Source organism: Ranitomeya variabilis, chromosome 1 (genome assembly GCF_051348905.1).
Source record: "Ranitomeya variabilis isolate aRanVar5 chromosome 1, aRanVar5.hap1, whole genome shotgun sequence".
NCBI classification, from domain to species: domain Eukaryota; kingdom Metazoa; phylum Chordata; class Amphibia; order Anura; family Dendrobatidae; genus Ranitomeya; species Ranitomeya variabilis.
Window position 1 is genome coordinate 100,380,939 of NC_135232.1, and position 24,665 is coordinate 100,405,603.

The window sequence follows — 24,665 nt, forward strand, 5'->3', positions numbered from 1 at the left end:
GATCGCTGGCCACTTCAGAACTGTCCAGCGCTTTGGTTCCATCCATTTGCAAGTACTTCTTGAAGTATGTTTGGGGTCATTGTCCTGACCTATGACCTAGGAGTCACCCAAATCCAGCTTTCTGAAACTGGGCACTACATTGCAACCCAAAATCATTTGGTAATCTTAATTTTTCTTGATGGTTTGCACACAGTCAAGGTACTTATTGCCAGTGGCAGCAAAACAACCCCTAAACATCTTTGAACCTCCACCATATTTTGGATCACCCCCAGTGTAGGGCAATGGGGTACTCGGTACCGGGTCCTGCGGTTCGGGGGATGTCACGGTGGCTGACCCGGTCCGTGGCCCTCAGGGGTGTCCAGTAAAAGAGTTTATATATGGGCAAGGTGCAATAAAGAACGAGGAGACAGGTTTGCAGTCTTTTACCTTGTTTACTGAAGACTTCAGATGGTATCCTCAGCCCGGAGCGCCAGATGACAGGGCAGGCAGAGTCTGGTCGGTCTGAAGGCAATTCCAGAGTCCCCTTATCCAGGTGGAAATCAGTAGCCTTCCTACTAGCGCCTGTGTGTTGTAGTACCTCCCTGCCGAGCTTCTCGGTAAGGTCCTCACAACTCTTGTAGATGTTCTAGATGTTATTTCTTCCTCTCTGTCCCCCAGATGGTGTGGATAGGACAACCCTTATGACTGATGGCCTGAGGCTTGTTTATAGGGACCCTAGAGACGCCCCGACCCCCACAAGTTGCCACCGTGTCTCCTAGGTATTAAGATCGGGCAGCCAACTTGGAATTGACTGTCCTGCCGGTCTCTGGAGCAAGGCTTAGAGACAGTTGCTCCCTCGGTGTTCCGGCCACCGGCTACGCGCCTCAGAAGGAGGCAGCCTTTACAGGGCAGAACTCCTTCTGTGTTATCTCCTTGTGCTGTGACTTCGTTTCTCACCCTCTACAACACAATTCTCTTCTTGTCCTTTCTTAGGATGCTGCCGCACGTGGGGCAGGCGCAGCTCCGTGTCTTTCTGTCTCGTGCTAGGCCTCTGACAGGATCCCACCCCTGTCAGGGACCCTCTGTCTGCAGCTCCGATGTTCCTCCTTTCCCCGTGTCTGCCTAACAGGTGTTGCCTGGGCAAAGCCCAGCCAGCTTCTCTCTAACTTTCTATCCAGCCCACCAGTTTTACCCTTCTGTGAGGAGTGCCCTAGTAGATAGGAGCAAGGCTCCCCCTGGTGGTCTGGAGTGTGAAGTGTGGTGTATGGTTTGTGATACTTGGTAGGAAGATCTCCTTTATTGCCATCAGACGTAATATCACTCCCCCTGGTGGAAGAACGACATTACTGCAACGACCAGGACTCTGGGGCGCTGCATATGCAATTTTGATGGTCACAATACTCTGAGTGCCCCTATAACAATAATGCTTAAGTGCCCACTTAACATTTAATAATGTCCCCTAAGTAGCCCCCCATGTAGAGCTCGACTATACACAGCATAGTGGGCCCACAGCTTCCCTATACACAGTATGATGCCCCCACAGCTCCCCTATACACACTATGATGATCCCACAGCTCCCCTATACACAGTATGATGTCCCACTGCTCCCCTATACACAGTATGATGAGCCCATAGCTCTCCTATACACAGTCTTATGCCGACAGAGCTCCACTCTAGAAAGTATAATGCCCCCCAGAGCACCCCTATATACAGCATAATCAGCCAACAGCTCCCTTATGCACAGTATAATGCCTTCATAGCTCCTCTATACACAATATGGTAGGCCCACAACTCCTTTATACACAGTATGCTGGGCCCACAGCTCCCGTACATACAGTATGATGTTCATTAGAGTTCCCCTATACATAGAATGATGTCCCCCCTCTCCCCCAAAACACAGTATAATAGTTAATAGTGTTTTGACACCGTGCGCCGCCTGCACTGAGAGTCCCACTGCCAGAAGGAAATTAACTTTATTCTTCACTGCAGCCTCAGGGGCGGCACCGACACGGTTTCAGTCACCACTCTGTGTATAGAGAGCGGCAGCTGTAACTGCGCCCCTGACACTGACTGACAGCCAGCTCAGCACCCTCTTGTCACGGGAGACCTAGGCAGGAATGAGGTGATAACCCGGGCCCCTGCGATTTCCCTCAGACTAGGGGAACCCTGACTGTCCCTCTACCTGAAGTTTACAGTGAAGGTGTGCATGTCCAGGGCTCCAGCCTCTCCCTATCTCCTGTATTAACCCTAGGCTGAGAATACCACCCTCCACCCAGTGAAGTGTTAATAAACCAATACCCACAATAAGCACAGACAAGGATAACAGAAAATATACACCACACCGCAGTCAAACAGGAATACACTATAAATGCTCAGGGCAAAACAAACACAAATATAGGAAGGAGTAAATAAGACAAAGGGAAATATACTCCACCAGATACGATACTCCAACCACTAGCTCACCACACAAGACCGAGATAACCAAGCTCTAGACTGAAGCTATAATCGGCGACGCCCAATGTTCAGGAGAACTATTTAAAGGCAATGGGCATGGCCCAGCTTCCAATCCGATCACCAGGTAAATTAACCCTGGACCAGCTAGACAAAATCTAGCCGACGCCAATGAGCGCATAGTGGACAAAAGCGGAATTACCGCTGTCTGTCGGACGACCTGGTCTGAACAGCGTCCGACATGACACCTCTACCACATAGCAGCTGCACACCGGTGCTCCTATAAATAATAATGCTTCTTAAGTGCCCACTTGACATTTAATAATGTCCCCCCATGTGCAGTAATAATGGCCCCAGCATCGCTGATGTCAGCAGGTGGTCACGTAACAACTCTTTCAGCTTCTCTCAATTCTCTTCTATTGAAAAAAACCAAACCCTTCTAGTCGACACAAGCACATAGCAAACATGGCGTCCATGACCGTCTGATAACGCCAGTGAAATTGGGGGCTCCCTGTCATGATTTGGCAGTCTGCTTATTATAAATTATTAAAGCACCACTCTATCGGGGGTTTTTTTTCACTGCTGGTATCATATACTCATCCTCCGCCGTATTCACTGCTTTTTGGCTCCATCCTGTGAGTGCAGCTTCTGATTGGCCAGAAGTTAGAAGCTACGCCACAAGCTCTAAATGTACTGTAAGTCTATGAGAGCCAGGAAGAGGCGAGAAAGAGGCCAGGACGAGGCTCTCATAGACTCACATTGATTAGTGACCTCCGTCCCGCTCCATGAAACACTGGGGCAGCGGACAGGTCACAAACTGCAAGAGATGGAGCTGAGCTGTGCAGTGGCGAAAACAGGTGAAATCGCCGGAAGGGGAGTATCAGACAGTCAGTCTTTGATTTAAAGCGCCACTCCAGCGGTGAAATAAAAAAAACTGCTGGAGTGGTGCTTTAAATGTGATGCAGCTCATGGCTTACCCAGCTGGTAAGTATAAAAAGCCCCTCTGAGATGAGGATCCCAGATAACAACTATTGCATGTGATGGAGTGCATATAATCTCATAACAAAACCGTATAATAATCAGCCCTCCAGTGTCGCCGCCACTCCCCCACCTCAGCCCTCACCATACCCTTGTCCTCTCACATTCACCCGCCAGTGCAATATCCCGCACCTCAGCCCCAACACCCCCATCCTCTTACATTCACCCCCAGTGCCCCGTCCCCTCCCCCACCTCAGCCCCTACAATACCCCATCCTCTCACATTCACCCCCCAGTGCCCTGTCTCCCTCCCCCACAACACCCCCATCCTTTCACATTCACCCCCCCCAGTTCCCCAGTTCCCTGTCTCCCTATCCCACAACACCCCCATCCTCTCACATTCACCCCCCAGTGCCCTTTCTGCCTCCCCCACAACACCCCATCCTCTCACATTTACCCCCATTGGCTATAGCATGCCTATCAATCTAATACATCCCCACTTACCAAAGTTTGCAGCAGGACTAGGAAGTATCTGAGTGAAATTCAGGTGAGCAGTGGGCACTAGGACCCAGCCTGCCTGTCCTGAGCCAGTCCCAGCAGAAAACTGCAGCCTGGAGAAGATCCTGACTGAGGTCAGTCAGAACAATACAGTGCAGGAGGGAGATTCTGCAACTGGTCACTGCGCTACCAGCGTGCAGAATCTCCGTCAGGTAGGGGAACAGGCATTTTCCTGCTCTCCTCCTGTGCTGTATTGTGCCTCATCACTGAAATGGCAGTGCCGGCTCCCAGTGGGCCCCTTCATGTAATGGGGCCTGGGGCAAAGGCCCCCTCTGCTCCCCCAGTAGCTATGCTACTGGCTCAATGGGATAGATGAGGAGGGGGATGGTAGGATGGAGCTGCTGGAAAGTGAAAACAGCAAGCTGGGTGACAGGAAGCGGGGTAGAGTATAGAGTGCCAGGGAGGCTAGTCCTGATCTGGCACACCCCAATAAGTTTGCTAAGTTGGCAGATGAGGGGGGTACCAGTACAGGGGTAGCAATGCTGCAGCCAGGCATGTCCTCTGGAAGCCGGAGGAGTGTCTGCTCCAGTAAGGAGGGAAATAGGAGAGCAGGGCAGGCCAGACAGGTGCTGGTAGTGGGGGACTCAATTATTAGGGGAACAGATAGGATAATGTCACAAAGACAGGGATCGTCGGACGGTGTGCTGCCTACCTGGCGCTCGAGTCTGACACATCGCTGATCGGGTTGACAGATTACTGGGAGGGGCTGGTGAGAACCCAGCGGTCATGGTGCACATTGGCATAAATGACAAAGTTAGAGGTAGGTGGAAGGTCCTTAAAGATGATTTCAGGGAATTAGGCTGCAAGCTGAAAGCAAGGACCTCCAACGTGGTATTTTCCGAAATACTGCCTGTACCACGTGCCACGCCAGAGAGGCAACGGGAGATTAGGGATGTTAATAAGTGGCTGAAGAATTGGTGTAGGAAGGAGGGGTTTGGGTTCCTGCAGAACTGGGCCGACTTCTCAGTTGGCTACAGGCTCTACGCTAGGGACGGGCTGCACCTCAATGGGGAAGGTGCAGCTGTGCTGGGGGAGAAAATGGCTAGAAGGTTGGAGGAGTGTTTAAACTAGGGATTGGGGGGAGGGTATTCAATTTATAGGAGGGGAAGATAGTGCAGATAGAGACCTGGGCACAAATAAGGAAGTTGGGGGGGGGGGCGGTGGCATGGGGGGGGTAAGAACAGTTAATAATTTAAGAAAGAATAGAGGTACAGAGAGGAACATCAAGTGCATGTATACTAATGCCAGAATCCTCGCCAACAAAATGGACGAATTAGAACTAATGTTGTTGGAGCATAATTATGACATGGTGGGGATATCTGAAACATGGCTGGATGAGAGCCATGACTGGGCTGTTAACTTGCAGGGCTATAGCCTTTTCAGAAATGACTGTACAGATAAGCGAGCGGGTGGGGTGTGTCTATATGTAAAATTGTCCTTAAAACCCATCCGGCGTGATAATATAGGTGAATTTAATGAAAATGTAGAGTCCCTGTGGGTGGAGATAATGGGAGGGGGAAAAAATAATAAATTACTGATAGGGGTTTGTTATAAATCTCCAAAAATAATGGAAGCAATGGAGAATATCCTCGTAAAGCAAATAGATGAAGCTGTGACTCCAGGAGAAGTCATTATTATGGGGGACTTCAACTACCCTGAAATAGATTGGCGAACAGAAACCTGCAGTTCCAGCAAAGGTAATCGGTTTTTGACAACTATGAGAGACAATTACCTTTCACAATTGGTTCAGGACCCGACAAGAAGGGGGGCACTGCTAGACCTAATATTAACCAACAGGCCAGACCGCATATCAAATATAAGGGTTGGGGGTCACTTGGGGAATAGTGATCACAAAATAATTAGTTTTCATGTATCCTTTAATAAAATGTGTAGTAGAGGGGTGACAAGGACACTAAACTTCAGGAAGGTAAATTTCCAACGGATGAGAGATGATCTTGGTGCAATTAACTGGGACGATATCCTGAGACATAAAAATACACAAAGAAAATGGGAGACGTTTATTAGCATCCTGGATAGGACCTGTGCACAGTATATACCGTATGGGAATAAACATACTAGAAATAGGAGGAAACCAATATAGCTAAATACAGCTGTAAGGGGCGCAATAAGTGACAAAAAGAAAGCATTTAGAGAATTAAAGGAAGGATGCAAATTGCCTCTTCTGAGAAAAAGAGGACTTAAACTCTATAGCGCCACCTGTTGGAAGTAGCGAATAAGCCTCCTTACCTTGACAAGCCAGCTGGTATGTCACTCTCCATAAGGAGAAACGTTACCCCTTAAAGGAAGTAGGTAGTGAGCAGGCATTAAATACAGAAAATTAAATAAATTCCGTAAAAAGCAAATCAAGGCAGCAAAGATTGAGACAGAGAGACTCTGTACAGGATTCTTTACTGTAAGAGCAGTGAGACTATGGAACTCTCTGCCGTATGATGTTGTAATGAGTGATTCCCTACTAAAATTTAAGAGGGGACTGGATGCCTTTCTTGAAAAGTATAATGTTACAGGTTATATATACTAGATTCCTTGATAGGGTGTTGATCCACCAGTCTGATTGCCGTATGTGGAGTCGGGAAGGAATTATTTTCCCCAATGTGGATCTTACTCTTTGCCACATGGGTTTTTTTTGCCTTCCTCTGGATCAACATGTTAGGGCATGTTAGGTTAGGCTATGGGTTGAACTAGATGGACTTAAAGTCTTCCTTCAACCTTAATAACTATGTTACTATGTTACTAAAAGTCTTGTGCATGCCCTCATCATCTCCCGCCTCGACTACTGCAACATCCTTTTCTGTGGCCTCCCTGCTAACACTCTTGCACCTCTCCAGTCCATCCTTAACTCTGCAGCCCGACTAATTCATCTTTCTCCTCGCTACTCCTCCACTTCCCCCCTTAGCAAATCTCTTCACTGGCTCCCATTCCCTCAGCGTATCCAGTTCAAATTACTAATACTGACCTACAAAGCCATCCATAACCTGTCTCCTCCATATATCTCTGAACTAATCTACCGATATCTACCCTCACGCAATCTCCGGTCCTCCCAAGACCTCCTTCTCTCCTCCACACTTATTCTCCCCTCACCCAATATCCCCCATCCTCTGGAATTCTTTGCCCCAACAGGTCCGACTATCAACCACATTCGGATCCTTCAGACGGAACCTGAAAACCCATCTCTTCAGGAAAGCCTACAGCCTGCACTGACCCCGCTGCCTCCTCACCACTACCGGAGCTACCGCCTCACCAACACCGGAGCTACCGCCTCACCAATGCCGGAGCTCCTGCAACCCCCCAACCTACTGTCACCTTCCCCACCATCCTGTAGAATGTAAGCCCGCAAGGGCAGGGTCCTCTTCCCTCTGTACCAGTCTGTCATTGTTAGTTTGTTTACTGTATGTGGTATATGTAATTTGTTTGTAACCCCTTCTCATGTACAGCACCATGGAATCAATGGTGCTATATAAATAATAATAATAATTACATAGTATGATAGCAACACTGCCCCTATATATAGCATGATGGCCCCACTGCCCCTATACATAGTGTGATGGTTCCACTGCCCCATATACTGTACATAGTGTGATGGTTCCACTGCCCCATATACTGTACATAGTATGATGGCCCCACTGCCCCTATATATAGTATGATGGCCCCACTGCCCCATATATATAGTATCATGGCCTCACTGCCCCTATACATAGTATGATAGCAACACTGCCCCTATACATAGTATGATAGCAACACTGCCCCTATATATAGCATCATGGCCCCACTGCCCCTATATATAGTATGATGGCTCCACTGCCTCATATATATGATGGCCTTTCAGACACTCTAGTACGATGGTCTCCATTGCCCGAACATACAAAAATAATAAAGTTTAAACTCACCTCATCCTGACTGCAGGCACCCCAGCCTCCGTCTCCTCTTCTATGGCGGGCTTGCAATTACGTTATCACGCCGCCCGTGTAACTTCTCCGACATATAAATGATTTGCGGCTTACAAAACGGAGAGCGATCGGACAGAGAGCTTGTGTCTCGCTGCTCTATCACAGGATTGAACTGTGTCTGTGCCATGTTGACGCTGACACAGTTCAATGCTGTAACAGCAGGAACCCGGCTAAGAAATTTGGGGCCGGAGCAATGCTGATGTCCATGGACCTTCCCATCCTGATAGTATAAGGTTGCTGCTGTCATTTTTACCTTGGCTGGTTGTGTAGAATGAGAGGAGCTCATGCTATTTTTGTTTTCTAACTCTTCACATATGCAGAGCTGAGCAATCTGTATCCACTATACTGGGGCCATGTATTTCTAGTTCTTTTGAATGGATGCAGGAAATATTTGCCTTCTTTAGTCAATACAGAATCATCAGCAGCAAACTGATCTACTCGCGATGGGAAGGTCCTTAGCTGACCTCCTAATCTAAAAATGACAGCGTACAGCCGCCCCAGGCATGGTGCATAAGGCTACTTTCACACTAGCGTTAACTGCAATACGTCGCAAATGCGTCGTTTTCCCGAAAATACGCATCCAGCAAAAGTTCTTGCTGGATACGTTTTTTCGTCATAGACTAACATTAGCGACGCATTTGCGACGCATTGCCAAACGTCGCGTCCGTTTTGCGACGCTTGGGCGTGTGGTAGCGGACCGTCGGGAGAAAAAAACGTTACATGTAACGTTTTTTGCTCCCGACGGTCCGCTTTTCCCGACCGCGCATGCGCGGCCGGAACTCCGCCCCCACCTCCCCGCACTTCCCCGCACCTCACAATGGGGCAGCGGATGCGTGGGAAAAATGCATCCGCTGCCCCCGTTGTGCGGCGGAGACCACGCTAGCGTCGGGAACGTCGGCCCGACGCACAGCGACGGGTTGTTCCCGACGCTAGTGTGAAAGTAGCCTTAGGCAGTGAATTTATAGTGGGGGGGGGTCATTTCACACAAGCCCCAGTAAGAAGAATTTAAAGGTGTCTGTCAGATATCTCAATTAATAATGCTGTAATAAAGTGTTACAAAAAAACTTTATTAAAAAAACACACAGAAAACCATTACCCTACACCATCCCCCAATGATCGTTTTATTAACTGACTAGATCCTATGTTGGTCCGACGTAGTCCGTCAAATCCAATGTAGTCCATATAGTGATAAGAAGGAAGAAGTCTCTGATATTCAGCTTCATCATTAATGTACACAGCGTCCTACTTTTTGTTAAAGATTTAGCCTTTCTTATTTCTATAGTACATGGATGATGGCCCCCAGAATTATGTTCTTTGGTGGGCCCTGTGTTCTCCAGTCTGACACTGTATAGGGGAGAAATGTAAAAACAACAACTTTTGCAATTTACTGTTTCTAAAAATTGCAGCTGTTCATGAGATGTCACCATTTGTCCTTTCTTTCGGCTGCTTTCTGACCGATTACCGCTGCTTTCTAGCTTATAAACGCTGCACTGAAACTAGGCATTAGGAGGTAACAGCGCTCCTGGACAGCTTCAAAACAGATATTACAAGCTCAAAAGAAAAGATCTTGTAAGCACTGCCCATGTTCTGCTGTCTAGCAGCGGTGGCCGATCCCCAAGGTAACAGACTGTAAACAAAAGTGTTATCTCATGAATGACTTAAAATTTTAATAATTAGTAAACTGCAAAACTGTTTGTTTTTACAAATCCCATCAGACAACAGCCATTTATGAAGATGGGAAAGACCTAAGGGATTACAGACCATATAGATGACTGGATCTTTTGGTGGTCACCCACTATTCACACTATATATTACGGTTGAATATCAGGTGAATGGAGCCCTATGTGTTTGTATTTAGGGAGCATTTCTCGGCTGCTTTCTCAGAGGCAATGTTCATGTGGATTCACCAATGTGGATGTATCACGTGGGATGCAGTCACTGGAGCCTTTTCCTGTCTCAAAAGACCAGGAAACGCAGTGCCATGAAGTTTGTCTCCACCGCCTCCCTGTACTTCTCAGGAGAACGCTTCTTACACGTCTGAGTGAGATTTTCCCTGTCTCTTTCCGTACTGTAGCTGTCATGTGACCGGTGACGCTTCCTGTCCATCAGCACTCCAGGCCGGCGAGCTGGCAGTGCTGGAGGCTGTGTATCCGGAATATGTGTCCGGGCTGCGGCTGTCACTCGGTTCCTTTCATGTACTCGCCGTCCCGCAGGGCCCTCCGCGGGTGTCCCGGCCTGTAGACGGGAGGGGGCAGATTACAGCAGCAGCTACATGACGTTATAGGGAGCCGCCGGCATGGACGAGAAGTACAGCAGCAATGTGATGAGCAGCGGCAGGCTGGGGCCTGTGGATGCCCCGGAGTCCAGGTGAGGCGGTGCCATAGCAGTGCCTGTGTGTGCTCTGCTCCAGCACATGTGGGGGGCGGGCAGCTGTCAGCATGCTGGGACTTCTAGTGTCTCCTCCTGCACAAATAGGGGGGCGAGCAGCTGTCAGCATGCTGGGACTTCTAGTGTCTCCTCCTGCACATATGGGGGACGGGCAGCTGTCAGCATGCTGGGACTTCTAGTGTTTCCTCCTGCACATATGGGGGGCGGGCAGCTGTCAGCATGCTGGGACTTCTAGTGTCTCCTATACATGTGGGGGCGGGCAGCTGTCAGCATGCTGGGACTTCTAGTGTCTCCTCCTGCACATATGGGGCGGGCAGCTGTCAGCATGCTGGGACTTGTAGTGTCTCCTCCTGCACATGTGGGGGCGGGTAGTTGTCAGCATGCTGGGACTTCTAGTGTTTCCTCCTGCATATGTGGGGGGCGGGCAGCTGTCAGCATGCTGGGACTTCTAGTGTCTCCTATACATGTGGGGGGCGGGCAGCTGTCAGCATGCTGGGACTTCTAGTGTCTCCTCCCGCACATGTGGGGGCAGGCAGCTGTCAGCATGCTGAGACTTATAGTGTCACCTTTACTTGGGAATTGCACTGCCTGTGCTACAGGGCAGGCCACACTGCTGATTCCCCAATAGTTGCAGGAGGGGTAATCCTCCTCCATTGATCCTGTATATGTCACATAGTGGCAGGTGGAGCCGAGTTTTCCTGGGTTGAAAAATACTTTAAACTGACCATCCTGACGGCCTCCACCTGCAGCATTCGGTTATGGAGGACCACCACTTCTTACCACCCATCTTCTGGACAGGTGATTAACTTCTAGACCTTATAGTGGTCCGACTGCCGGTGCTGCACCCACCGCTAGGACTTCTATCTCTTAGAATAGAGCAGCAGTGCACATACCCAGACGCAGCTGCACTCATTCTGTATGGGGTTGCCAGAAATAAATTGAGTGCAGCTCTTGGATGTCCCCATATAGAAGAAATGTAGCAGGGGTCGGGGATTTACACTGCTGCTCCATTCCTCCAAGGTAAAAGTGCCCTGTCCTAGTGAGTTATGGCGATGGGACCTCAACCATGTAAAAGTTCTCCAATATCCCATCCTATGGATAGGTGATCCTTCTTCCATTTGGAATATCCCTTTAATGGGGTTGTCTGGGATTTTAAGCAAGTGTCCAAAAAGTAAGAAATGTTTTAAATAAATAACCTTTATTTACCATTAAAGGTAACCTGTGCTCTCCAGAAATGCTGCCTGCTGCTTTAATGGTAGTCTGCTGTCAGCCAAATGGTTTTTAGGTCATTCATTCGACCAGCAGCTTTCTCCACCCTACACAGCAGAGCTGACTCTGCGGAGGGCCGTTGTGTGCTCAGTTACAGAGCTCCTGGGGTTCTTACTTAGAAGGAACAAAAGGATCAACAGTCTGAAATCAGACATGCCGGATCCTCTCTCCTCTCTGCCGGGGGTTCCCATACACATTTGATGTTCATCCAAACTCTTTTATATCAGTGAGATCAGACAGTATTAATCTAATGTGTGCGGCACTTTCCAGTGAATGCGGTGTACTTACTTCACTCCTCAGAGCAGGATGTCAATCAAAGTGCCAGAGTGATAACAGCGCTGTATAGTGAGGGCGACTATCCACTCCCTGCCCCAGCTGTAGACGGAGTATAAGGTGCTTTCCTCCTGGAGCCAACCAGATGTGACTTAAAGCTGTGTACCTGCAGATTACCATTAGGCTATGTTCACACGGTGCGTTTTTTGGTGCGGATCCGGAGCGGAATTTCAGCTGCGGATCCGCATCCGTTTTCCATGTAGGTTACAGTACAATGTAACCCAATGGAAAACAAAATCCGCTGTGCCGACGATCCTTTTTTCCCCAGGAAAATCCGCGCGGATTTGCCTGCGGAAAAAAGAAGTACCATGTCAATTCTTTCTCCGGATTCCGCTGCGGGTTTCCAGCAGCACCAATAGGAAACTGCATTTGGAAACCCGCAGTGGAATCCGCAGAAGAAAAAGGATCAAAATCCGCAGCTAAAATCAGCGCTGAATTTTAGCTGCGGTTTTTCAAAACAGGACAGGAAAAAAAACTGATGAAAAAACTGAACGTGTGAACGTAGCCTTAGGCTACGTTCACACGTTCAGTTTTTTCATCAGTTTTTTTTCCTGTCCTGTTTTGAAAAACCGCAGCTAAAATTCAGCGCTGATTTTAGCTGCGGATTTTGATCCTTTTTCTTCTGCGGATTCCACTGCGGGTTTCCAAATGCAGTTTCCTATTGGTGCTGCTGGAAACCCGCAGCGGAATCCGGAGAAAGAATTGACATGGTACTTCTTTTTTCCGCAGGCAAATCCGCGCGGATTTTCCTGGGGAAAAAAGGATCGTCGGCACAGCGGATTTTGTTTTCCATTGGGTTACATTGTACTGTAACCTACATGGAAAACGGATGCGGATCCGCAGCTGAAATTCCGCTCCGGATCCGCACCAAAAAACGCACCGTGTGAACATAGCCTTATACCTTCAAGTAAATAGCTTTTCTGGGGGTGACCGGTTTCCTTTAAAGGGACTCTGTCAGCACAGAATGACTGTGCAAACCAAGAACAGACTCTCCGTGCTTCACGGCGCGGCCAATCCTTTATATACATCTTCCCACCTGCTTGGTTTCCATCCATCTCCACCCGTCACTGGCTCTGTAAAGCCAGAGCTGTCAATCAAAGAAGAGGAGGGAGGTGGAGATTGATGGACAACAAGCAGGTGGGAAGGTGTATTTAAATGTTTGGCGATGACATGATACACCAAGCGACTGTACTTTTTTTGTTTGTTGTTTTGAACAGTCATTCTGTGCTGAGTCCCTTTAAATCCCCTGCTGTTCCAACACTGTAGCCCTGATGATCAGTGCAGCCATTCACTGGCCCAGGCAGTGTTGGTTGCTTGTATGACACGTGATTGAGGCCGGTTATTGGCAGTAACGATCATGAGAGTAATGTATATGACATTGACACGGCTGGAACATCATATCAGATCTGCAGGAGGAGCTGATCAGATTAATATACCTTTTTTAAAATAAACTATTTACTGATTTTTTTTTTTATTTTTTTTTTTTTTATTTTATTCATTGGATGGTCCTATTTATGGTCCTTCCTTGTTTGCATGCTTGCAGAGATAACGGTCAGTCACTAGTAGGACCACCCACTGGACTCGTCTACAGAAACACCAGGGATTTCAATGAATAAAATACAATACAAATATTACTGACAAATGAATAAAGCCTTTTTAAACAAACCTGCAAATCATTCCGTTCAGCTTCTTCTCTATACTGCAGCAACATTGAGGTCATGGTGTTGCATTTGGAAATCTTTAAAGGCGTTGTCCAGTTGAAAATATATTTTGGGTGTGTATCTATGTAATATAAATATATAGAACTGAGCTATATACTCGTATTATCAGAGGTGCCCCCAATCTTCAGTACAGTCCCAGGTTCCCTCCAATGTGTGTGTAAAGGGAACTGGCTCATTTTAGTAGCCAAACCAGATGCCCTTCTCTGACTTAATTATTGAAATGAGCCGGGCAGCCTCTCCCCGTCACCCACATGGGGTGTGGAGCTGCCAAACCGCACTGATACTTGGATATTACAAGTAAATTGGGTATAAATATTGATGTATAACCCAATCTCTTTTATTGGCACGGACACCCCCACCACACAGCTTTGTCTTCTAGGTGTTGATACCCACATAGGCCTCCGATACTGATAGGTGCTAAGCAGCGGAGGGCTCCAGGGGGACAAGTGCCTAATAGAAGATATGTGAGACAAGAATGTTGTGTGGTCACACCCTCATATGGCTGTGACGCTGGGTCCGGTGCCATTATACATCTGGTTATCACATTACCATCTTCTTCCATGACTTGTTTCTGTTTTGCAGACTCACAAGATACATCGTTCTTCTCTGCTTTATAAAGTTCCTGAAGGCACTTGGTATTTTTGAGTCCTACGATCTACTAAAAGTCGTCCATATTGTACAGTTTATCTTTATACTAAAATTGGGGTAAGTAGCCGTGTCGCCATGTACGTCTGCGTCCCTCTACCCTGTAGTGTAACTGTGGAGAAGGGCAGTGCACACAGGGGATAGCCCGCACTGCAGGCACCAGGGACTTTGTGCCTGTCCATTGAGGGGACTTTTCAGAGTAAGTTATTGTGTGTACATGAGGAATTAGGCCTCATTCAGTCGTCCGTTTTTCATACCGTCTGTGGTTTTCACGGACAGCGCTTGTACCTGTGATAGTCTATGGAGCCATTCATATGTCCATGATTTTTTTTTTTTTTATGATGCGCAGAAAATCGCAGAGATGTCTCTGATATCAATCCGAGTGTCCAATCAAAATCATCAATGCAAGTCAGCTTCCATGAAAATATCGGACCGCACTCAGATGCCATCTAAATGCAGTTTGATTTTCACGTTCTGTCACATAGGAGAATATGGAGAAACTTTTTTTTTTTTCCTCCACGTACAAGAAAAACTTATCTCGCTCACCTGACCGTTTTTTTTTTGTGTACATGAGAAAAATGTACATCTGAATGAGGCCTAATTTTGGCTATTATAAGACTTAAATCCTGAATTATTTGCAGTTTTCACCTTTGCTGGCTTTAGTCACAAATGGCCGCACTAGATTCTTCTCGCTCCTCTCTCCTCCCCATCAACTTTTATAGGCAGCCAGTATAATTTTATCTCTTCGCTTTTGAGGATGAATGATTAGTGCAGGATTGAAGAAGTGACTGACAAGTGAGGAGAGAAGAATATTTCTCTGATAAAATATATACACACAGTTGCTTGTTTTATAGATTTATGGGGGAAAGAAGCGAAGTTTGGTTACTCTTTAACTGTCAGTTTTGCATGTCGGTGGTGTGCATCGCCTGTCTGCTCCTTGGGGGCTCCTAGATTACTGTCAGTGCACTACCTCCGATCTGTGAGCAGGAATCCAAAGTAAAGCGGCTTTATGTAACTTCACACAGTCGTAGATTCAACAGCTTTCTAGGACAAACGTTGTGCTGTTTGTAAGACCACGTTCACACAATATCTGACAGCGCTCATGCCAGTATTGTTCAATGGAGCAGTGCCAATGATCTACATGTGAAAAAAAAAATCCATAGTATGCACTAGTTTCTTCCTTGTGTCAGATGAGATTTAGCCATTCAAGTCTATGAATGCTGTAGGGAACCACTCTCTCAGGCATTATTAGGTAGCGTTCACACAGGCAATGCCATTTTGTCCAAACTGGTGCTGTTTAATTATTCTCATAAAACTCCCAGGGATTCAAAATAAAAAAAACAAAACAGCCTCTTCTGGGCACAAAGGTATCGCAACACCTAAGGCTTCTTTCACACTTCAGTTGTTTGGCGTCAGTCTGCTCCGCCATAATGACGGATCCGTCACAATTGCTGAGAAAACGGTTCTAACGGATCCGTTTTTTTGACGGATCAGTTACTTGTGGGTTGTATATACTATTTGGAGCATGCGCAATTGAAAAAACGGATTGGGGCGACGGATCCGCCGAAATGACGGTCGCGACGGATCCGTCGCCCATAGGTGGCCATTCTATGGAATGACGGACGCGACGGATCCGTCGCGATCCGCCATTTCAACGCAGACAAAAAACGTTGCAATGACCGTCAATGTCTAGATGACGTACGTCAAATTTTGACGGATCCGTCGCATGACGGATGGAACGGACGACCATCCGTCACAATCCGTCGCTAATGCAAGTCTATGGGGAAAATAACGGATCCGTCACAAAAAATGACGGATCCGTTATTTGAGGAAAATGGCGGTTTTAGACTGACGCCAAACAACTGAAGTGTGAAAGAGGCCTAACCAGTTCATTTAGCAGTCCCATGTGTGAGCGCGGGCTCACCCGAACAGATTAGACCTTTCTTCCAGAGCAAACGTCATACACAGCTGAGGCTCAATTCCACCAGTCCCGGTATCCTCTTCAGCCCAATTTCCAGCACCAAACAGAAGGATTTAACTCCAGGCATAGTTCACACTGAACCGGCTGCAGTTTCCACACGGTTCTCTGCAGCTCTCACAAACTGCTCAGCTTTCCTAGCTGACCCATGCAGTCTCCATTCAGAGAGCGACCTGGGCACATATCTCTGTCAACTAGAGCTCACATTTTGGCTGGACACTCGCCAGCTTCAGCACACTCCACTGTGCTCCATCAGCAGACTCCCACACCTAGTGAACACAGGCTCTGGTTCTTAGTTAAAAAAAAAAAAAGCCAGGCAAGTTCATCTAATCAAATCCTGCAGACCTAGGACTTAAACCTGTCCTACCTGTCTCTGCTGCATTGCGCATAAAAAAAAAATGGATTCCATACGGAGCCGCACTATAACATCTGAGTTTTATGAACACATTGCAATTCCTTGTCATAGAGAACTATATTTCATATTGTAATTTCTAATAACTGCTGTAATTTCTTAAATAACGCATTGCACATGGATGACAAAGGAGAAAAAGATGTCAGAGTTTTCTTGATAAAATTCGGACTATCTTTTCATACATTCATGTGAACGGAGCCTCAATGCAAATACTGTCCACTGCCATTGTTACACTACGGTTAAAATGTATTTTTAAGAACTTAGACTCCATAGGATGGTCATCAGTATCAGATTGGTGAATGTCCGGAGTCATCAGATGTGACCAGGACTTGTGACAGATGGAGGTACTCGGTGTAAGATCAGCACAGGCCTGGTTTGTGGCTGTTCTGTTGTACCGCAGCTCAAGTGTCATTGAAGTAAATGTGATCTGAGCTGCAGTACCTGAGAACAGGGAGGAACCAATTCACAAGAAAAAAAAAAAATCCCTGGGTCCTTCAAGGGAATCTGTCAGTGGGATCATCCCTCCTAAGCTGTCTATATGGACAACCAGGTTATAGAAAGCTGAATAAGATGGCACCTTGATAGCTGCGATCTGATGTCTTCTCCAAAGAAATCCATGTTTTTCTTAATATGTAAATGAGCTCTTATGATCTATGAGCCAGATATAGATCTCCCTGAGAACCTGCCTCCAGAGATTATTTTAAATGAAAGGGCAGTTACCAGTGTGAGACATGTAATGACTGACAGGCTGCACTCTCTGCAGGGCTGGTATAAGACGTCAGATCACAGGTATTAAGGTATCATTTTATTCAGCTTCCTATGACCTACATGCACATATAGACTGCTTAGAAGGGTTGATCCTACTGACAGACTCCCTTTAAGGGGTTAATAATTTTCATGTAATGAGTAATATATGCAGTCACTGAATAACCTGTTTTGCTTGATCTGACTCCAGGATGATCTCATGGCTGCAGTTGTGTTTTTTGGATAATCTTCTTTGGGAAATGAAACGTCTAATATATGTGTATAATATATAATAATCTTTGTTTTTATATAGCGCTAACATATTCCGCAGCGCTTTACAGTTTGCACACATTATCATCGCTGTCCCCGATGGGGCTCACAATCTACATTCCCTATCAGTATGTCTTTGGAATGTGGGAGGAAACCGGAGAAACCCACCCAAGCACGGAGAGAACATACAAACTCCTTGCAGATGTTGTCCTTGGTGGGGTTTGAACCCGGACTCCAGCGCTGCAAGGCTGTAGTGCTAACCACTGAGCCATCGATATATGTATCTGACCTTACTGTCGGACTGAGTAGTTCTCTTGTTTTATCCTATAGCCATAGCTTGTACACTAGTATTTTGCTCTCATGTTGGTCTTTGCTTTCTGCAGGTGTGCAATTTTTATGGTTTTGTTTCAAAAACCATTTTCTTCTGGGAAGACGGTTACAAGACGCCAAGTGAGTTCTCCATGTTATCCCAGTAGAATATATAACGTTTCAGGAACGTGATCAATGCGACTTCACTAAGGAGGAAAGGCCATGATTTCCACACAAAGTGAATGGCCACCAGGTTTCACAACACAAACTACATTTTATTAAAGGGTTCCTCCTTTTATATTGATGACCTATAATAATTTGTCACCCATGCACAGGATGCCCCCTCTGATCAGCTGTCCTGGTGCCGGCGGCGGGATGTTGGCAGATGCAGAGCTGAACAGTAAAGCCCTGACATCGGTGTAGTGGCATCGGCCCTGTCCTGCACGTCAGTGTTATCTGAATGAATGGCACTGGATCTGCAGTACTCGGCCGCGGCCACTACACAGTTGATACCTTTCCACAATCAAGCCTGCCAGGACTGTATACTCTTTGGATATGTGCATATTTTAAGGATTTGCTGCAAATATTTCTTCACCAAAAACGTGTGTTGGCCTGAAAAAATGCAGCGTAAAACAGCATTTGCGCTGATGGGACAAATGGTGCGGACAGACCCATAGTGCTCTGTCAGACATAATTTTCAGCAGTTTCCATTTATTTGGAGCATGCACGTTTTCTGCTGTGCTTTGGTGCACTCTTAAAACAGGTGGATGCTGCCGACAGATGTCAGTGTGTCTAATTCTACATCATTAAAGTCACTGACCCAATCAACACAAATGTCCAAAACCCATTTTCCATTTTTTTTTTTTTTTTAAGACGTAAGCCCCAATGGAGCCACTGGTGGTACCCTAAACTGCAATATGAACATAGCCCAAGAGTATACAGTCCTGGCAGGCTTGATTGAGGAAAGGAATCAATAAACAGTACAACTACATAATCAAAAGAACTGAAGCACCAAGTAAATGAATACACTTAAGATAAATACATCCAGTGAGCCACACAAATAGGCCATCAGAGTGATCAAAGGCAAAATATATACCAGAAGGATGGGAACAAGGGAATGCAGATGTCCACTACTCCCGACGCGCGTTTCGCACAACGTACTTTGTCATGGGATATTTATCCCTGAGAAAAAGCATTGTTTTAGTTTACTTGCAACTAGCTCAATTGACCTTAAAAACATTTTTGGCTGCTTTACTTTTTATTTATTTATTTATTTATTTTAACAGATGTGGTGGGAGCATGATTTTTTTTTTTATTATTATTATTTTTTTATTTTCACTTAGTATTATATAAGTATGCCAGGTTCTTCTCCAGCACTCATTAGTGTTGTTTTGTATCATGTCCATAGTGTGACTGCTGGCTGTGGAGCCTCTGAACAGGTTGGTCCAGTCGCCTTCTCCAATATAAAAGCAGTTTTTCCCATGGGAGCGCTTTTTCAGTTGGATGAGACTGGTGGACAGGTCTGGACACTGGCTGCTCCACCAGCAGCCATTGTGTGGACAGGAGAGCCGAGCAGTATCTGAGGAAAGCTGCACTTGTAAGTACAGGAGGAGACTGTAATACTTATATAATGGTAAGTCTACACAAAACTTGTGTTAAAGATTGTGGCCAACGAAACTAGGGTGCTACAGCTGAGCTGCCGAGCATGCCAAGAGTGCACCAAACCCCATCATTTGCATATATAAATAAGGTGGTCTTTTGCACAAATAAGCAAGCTGCAAATAAAAACATTTTTTTTTTATAGGAAATAAATCCCCCATAAGGATATGTACCTAGTTTAAAATGCAATTTAGGGTTGACTGACTCCCCTTAAAGGAGACTTATAATTTCTGAGAGAAACCTATAAAGTGATTGTCACTGACAGTATAAGTCTTATCTCAAACACATGTCATTAGCAAATCAGATGATTTCGCTCCATATTATAGGGGTGCAGGTTTTACTTTGCCAGAGTCAATGCAGAACCTGGTGAGATTCTCTTCTCTGGGAGATACCAAATGTGAAGGGGAGCTGATCTTGTACGTCATCTGAACAGTATGTGGGGCCTTGTCCTCAAATCTGACTGAATTTTGCCATTTTGTTGATGTGTTTGTCCATAGAATACAATGGGAGAGTCGAGTCACTTGTTTTTCTCAAAAATTCTCTAAAAGTAAAGTACAAATATGGTGAATCATTTCTCTACTGCATCCCAATAGACAACGGATTGGCAAACAACGCAAATTGAATAAAAGCCTGAACTTTACTTCATGCAGAATATCACTATTTGTCAGTCATGTAATAAGCCGTCCCTGTGTATTATGCTGCTCAGATAAAGAGAGAATGTGGCTGCTTCTAAAGGGTTAATCTGCAAGATGAGGACATAGCTGCTTCCAAATAGTTCACCTGCAGAAGGAGAACACTACAGGGAAAAGGCTAATCTATTAGTTGGAGAAAAGAAAATGGCTGCTTGTAAACTGGCTAATATTCTTGTGGAGGAAAAGCTTCTTGAATGGGTTATCTGTGTCACTATGTACTGTAGCACAAAGGTGTCAAACTGCATTCCTCGAGGGCCGCCAACAGGTCATGTTTTCAGGATTTCCTTGTATTGCACAGGTGATAATTTAATCACCTGCACAGAATGATTCCAGCACCTTGTGGAATGCTAAGGAAATCCTGAAAACATGACCTGTTGGCGGCCCTCGAGGAATGCAGTTTGACACCTCTGCTGTAGCAGATTGCCACTATTGTATACTGAAGGCGATGACAGATTAACTTGTTTCCGCTCCTTTTAGCCGCTTCCTCCTTCTCCTAGTTCCATAATACACAGTATTCTAGTTTATATTGCTTCTTGTATAATCACATCCAGTATGAAGTAATGGATGTTCCACACCACCCCAACACATTGGTATCTTCCTGCTCAGCAGGGAGTCTCTCTCGCCTTCCCAAATAGTGAGACAGTGGAAAGCCCCATACCAGTCTTTCTCTCTTAAGGGGCCGGATCGTTTATCACTAAATTACAGTGGAAATAGTTTGTTTCCCTGATTATGTAAATTTGATGGAGGTTTTATAGTTTTGTGTCCTTTTTACTTCATGAAGAAGGTGATAGGTGGCCAAACCCTTGCAAGCTAGTCTATCAACTGTTAAAGGGATTTGTGCATGACTGTATTAACCCTTGCTTATTCTCTTTTTTTTTTTTTCCCCCCTAGTGGATAAGTATTGTGAAACATGCTTTCGTTGGCTGCATTATCTCACTCCTGTGGTTCTTTGGCCTTACACTTTGTGGGCCTTTAAGGTAATTGCAATTTTCTTAAAAAAATAAAAATAATAAAACCTATTCCTCACTGTGGTGGAATGAAACTGAAAAGGAGAACATACAAATGTAGGAAATATTAGGAAAAAATACTTTTTGACAGTAAGGGTTTGTGCACACGTCAGGATTTCTTGCAGAAATTTTCCTGACAAAATCCGGACATTTCTGCCAGAAATCCGCATGCGGGGTTTTTTTTTTTTTGTGCGTTTTTTACGCGTTTTTTTTTGTGCATTTTTTTTGCAGAATTTTTGCGTTTTGTTTCCTGACACTCCAATTTCATGGGAAATCCGCAAAAAATCCGCAAAAATAATGAACATGCGCTTCTTTTTCCGGAATGCAGTTTTTTTGCGGAAAAAAACGCAACATTTGCACAAAAAATGCAGAATGCATTCTAAATGATAGGATGCATAATGTATGCGTTTTTTTATGCAGAATTATAGCGTTTTTATCGGGGAAATACGCAAAAAATCCTGAAGAATTCCTGACGTGTGCACATACCCTAAGGGTGATCGAGTGGAACAGGCTGCCACGAAAGGTGGCGAGTTCTCCTTCAATGGAAGTCTTCAAACACATGCCTGAAGTGATCAGCAGTTCTCCTCCAGCCATATATGTTCCCAGCTGTGAAATGTGGTATATGTTGGCCATCTAAATGAATGGGTCAGCATGTAATTCCTGCCAAATCTAAATGTGTCAGAGTGAGGGGACAACTTTTTACAAGGGTTTTTTTTCTCTAAGGTTTAAAACGTGGCATCCTAAACTGTAATATTCTCCTTATGTTTATGGGTTAGTTATTTACTTAGAAAATCTGCCATGTGCTCATATTTCTGCACTGTGGATTTTCTTTATTGCAAGCAAAAGTGAATGAGCTGTTGAAAAATCTAATTCTCAGAAATACAACCCCTGTGATATGTTCTGGTAATCCTTAACAAACTATGGGTAAGATTTTGCCACATGTTCTGCGGCGGCTGAATTATGGATTTGTGTGGACGTAGCCGGTTTAGGAATGTTTTCTATAGTCACTGATGTAGGCAAAGAAAAGCTGAATCCAATGATGTATCACTTACAATGGCTTCACCCAGTAAACTTAGAGTGTTTAGATGTTACAAGAAGTAGAGCTGAGAAAGCTAGCCCCGCCCACACCAGGCTCTCCATGTACAAAGTCCATAGACAGTGAGCTGCCTATCACAGGAGGGGGTGTGTCGTACTAGCATGCTGCTGTGTCCCAGCAATGATAAGCTCCTGTTGCTAAAACAATCATTGCGAGCAAACAACACCTTGAAGCTTGATAAGGGATGCATTGCTGAAATCTGTCTTTTAACCCCTACAGCATGCTGTCTTCAGATTACATAGCAAAAATCTGCTGACATATTCCCTTTAACAATTAATTCAATGGCCGAAGTGTGTGTCTGAGGCCTTACACTGGTAAATGAGATGATCATGTGATAAAATAAGCATTTTTAATTGGTGTATATATATAAAACTGGTAACTGAGGGGGGAACGTCAACTTCTGCTGCCTTATTGTCTTGAAATGTCCATGGACCGTCATCAAGGTAAAAGTGCAAGTAGTTAGTTGTTAAGTTTATTAATTTCTCAGTGCAGTGATGGCATTTATATAATTTTTATATTCTGGTATCTTACTTGGTGATGTGCATAAGTGTCGATTACTCTTTTGTGATTCATGTTCTTTGTTTTCTAGGACTTTGCTGCTCTTTGAACATAGTGATATTGTAGTTGTGACGTTGCTGACCGTGCTCTTCACTGGTTCCAGCGGAGTACCGTCCAAGGTAGTGTGAGTGTGTGTGACATCTTTTTGTCGCCTCTTTCCATTGTGTTTTTTATATTACAAAGTAAATATAGAATACCGTATTTCGCGGACTATAAGACGCACCGGACCATAAGGCGCACCCCAAATTTGGGGTGAAAATTGCAGAAAAAAAGATTTTTTTATAAGATGGGGGTCCGTCTTAGGGCTTGTTTCCACTTGCGAGAAGCACGTCCGTGTCTCGCATGTGGAAACCAAGCTCTGGCGCCGGCACTTTGGAGCGGAGCTGTGCAACTCCATGTGTTCCTATGTGGCCGCACGCTCCGCTCCCAAGTGCCGGCGCCACAGCTTGGTTTCCACATGCAAGACACGGACGTGTTTCTCGCAAGTGGAAACAAGCCCTTATTGTCCGAATTTACAGTATCTTACCTGAGGGCTGGCGGTGGCAGAGCAGGGTCACAAGAGGCATGGTGTCGGCAGAGGTGGGGTGATGCGGTACGGCGTGCACCTGAGCAGGGTCCCTTCCTGCTTAGGTGGGCGACGCCACGGCCTGGTGTCCATGGGAGGGTTGCAGCAGTGGTTACCGGCACAGGTGCTGGGATGAGGAGGAGCAGTGAGAGGTATGGCGTGAGAGGGGTCCCTTTCCCCGGTGAGGTGATGCAGCAGCCCGGTAATGCAGCAGAGCCGGGTGAATCCTGTTGTTACCGGTGGTGGCGGCCATCTTCCTGAGGCCGCCCGTGCGCAGATGGAGCGCTCTGCGTTCGCATCTCGGCTTCAGGAAAATGGCCGCCGCGATCCCCATCTGCGCACGCGCGGCATCCCGTGGCCATTTTCCTGAAGCCCCGGGCAGCAGAGCGCTCCATCTGCGCACGCGCGGCCTCAGGATGATGGCCGCCACCACTGGTAACAACAGGATTCACCCGGCTCTGCTGCATTACCGGGCTGCTGCATCACCTCACCGGGGAAAGGGACCCCGCTCACTGCGCCTTCTCATCCCCGCACCTCTGCCCCCGCACCTCCTCCGCCACGGTAAGCCTGCATTGCGACTATTAGACGCACCCCCCATTTTCCCCCCTTTTTTGGGGGGGAAAAAGTGCGTCTTGTAGTCCGAAAAATACGGTACTGACTACTTGAAATTGTCTTGTGCTCATTCTCTACCTCCGGCCATCTCCCTCTTCTCTCCCTCCATCTGTCTCCCTCTCCTTTCTTGTTCCACTCATGCAAAAAGTATATATATTTTTTTTCCTTTTAGAATACATACTAAAATGCGATGAGGAAAAATAAGATCCTGAAAATAGATTCTGTTTTTTCTACAGTGGCCTGGTCAAAATTACTGTCATTGTGAACAGTTACAGTAATTTCATCTTCAACTTACTTATCTCTAATAGGCGTCAAGTTAAAGATCGCACATTTCCTTTGTATTTTGGGCAAAAATAAATGTCATTTTTCACATTTTAAAAATGACAAAAAAGAAAATGGACACATGCAAATGTTTGGGCACCTTTCAGAGATTTGTGTGCTCAGATAACTGACCAAATTTTCAGACTTTAATTAACT

At 45.9% G+C, this 24,665-nt stretch overlaps 1 protein-coding gene across 1 annotated transcript in view; it reads left to right on the plus strand.

Moving 5' to 3' along the window:
• Positions 1-9,863: 9,863 nt before the first annotated feature.
• The window catches only part of SLC30A5 (solute carrier family 30 member 5), a 39,056-nt gene continuing 24,254 nt past the window's right edge, over positions 9,864-24,665 (plus strand). The window contains exons 1-5 of the mRNA XM_077286605.1: positions 9,864-10,297; positions 14,224-14,346; positions 18,074-18,140; positions 21,242-21,327; positions 23,043-23,130. Coding sequence (XP_077142720.1) covers positions 10,227-10,297; positions 14,224-14,346; positions 18,074-18,140; positions 21,242-21,327; positions 23,043-23,130 — 435 coding nt within the window. The 5' untranslated portion in view covers positions 9,864-10,226. The remainder of the gene's footprint in view (positions 10,298-14,223; positions 14,347-18,073; positions 18,141-21,241; positions 21,328-23,042; positions 23,131-24,665) is intronic.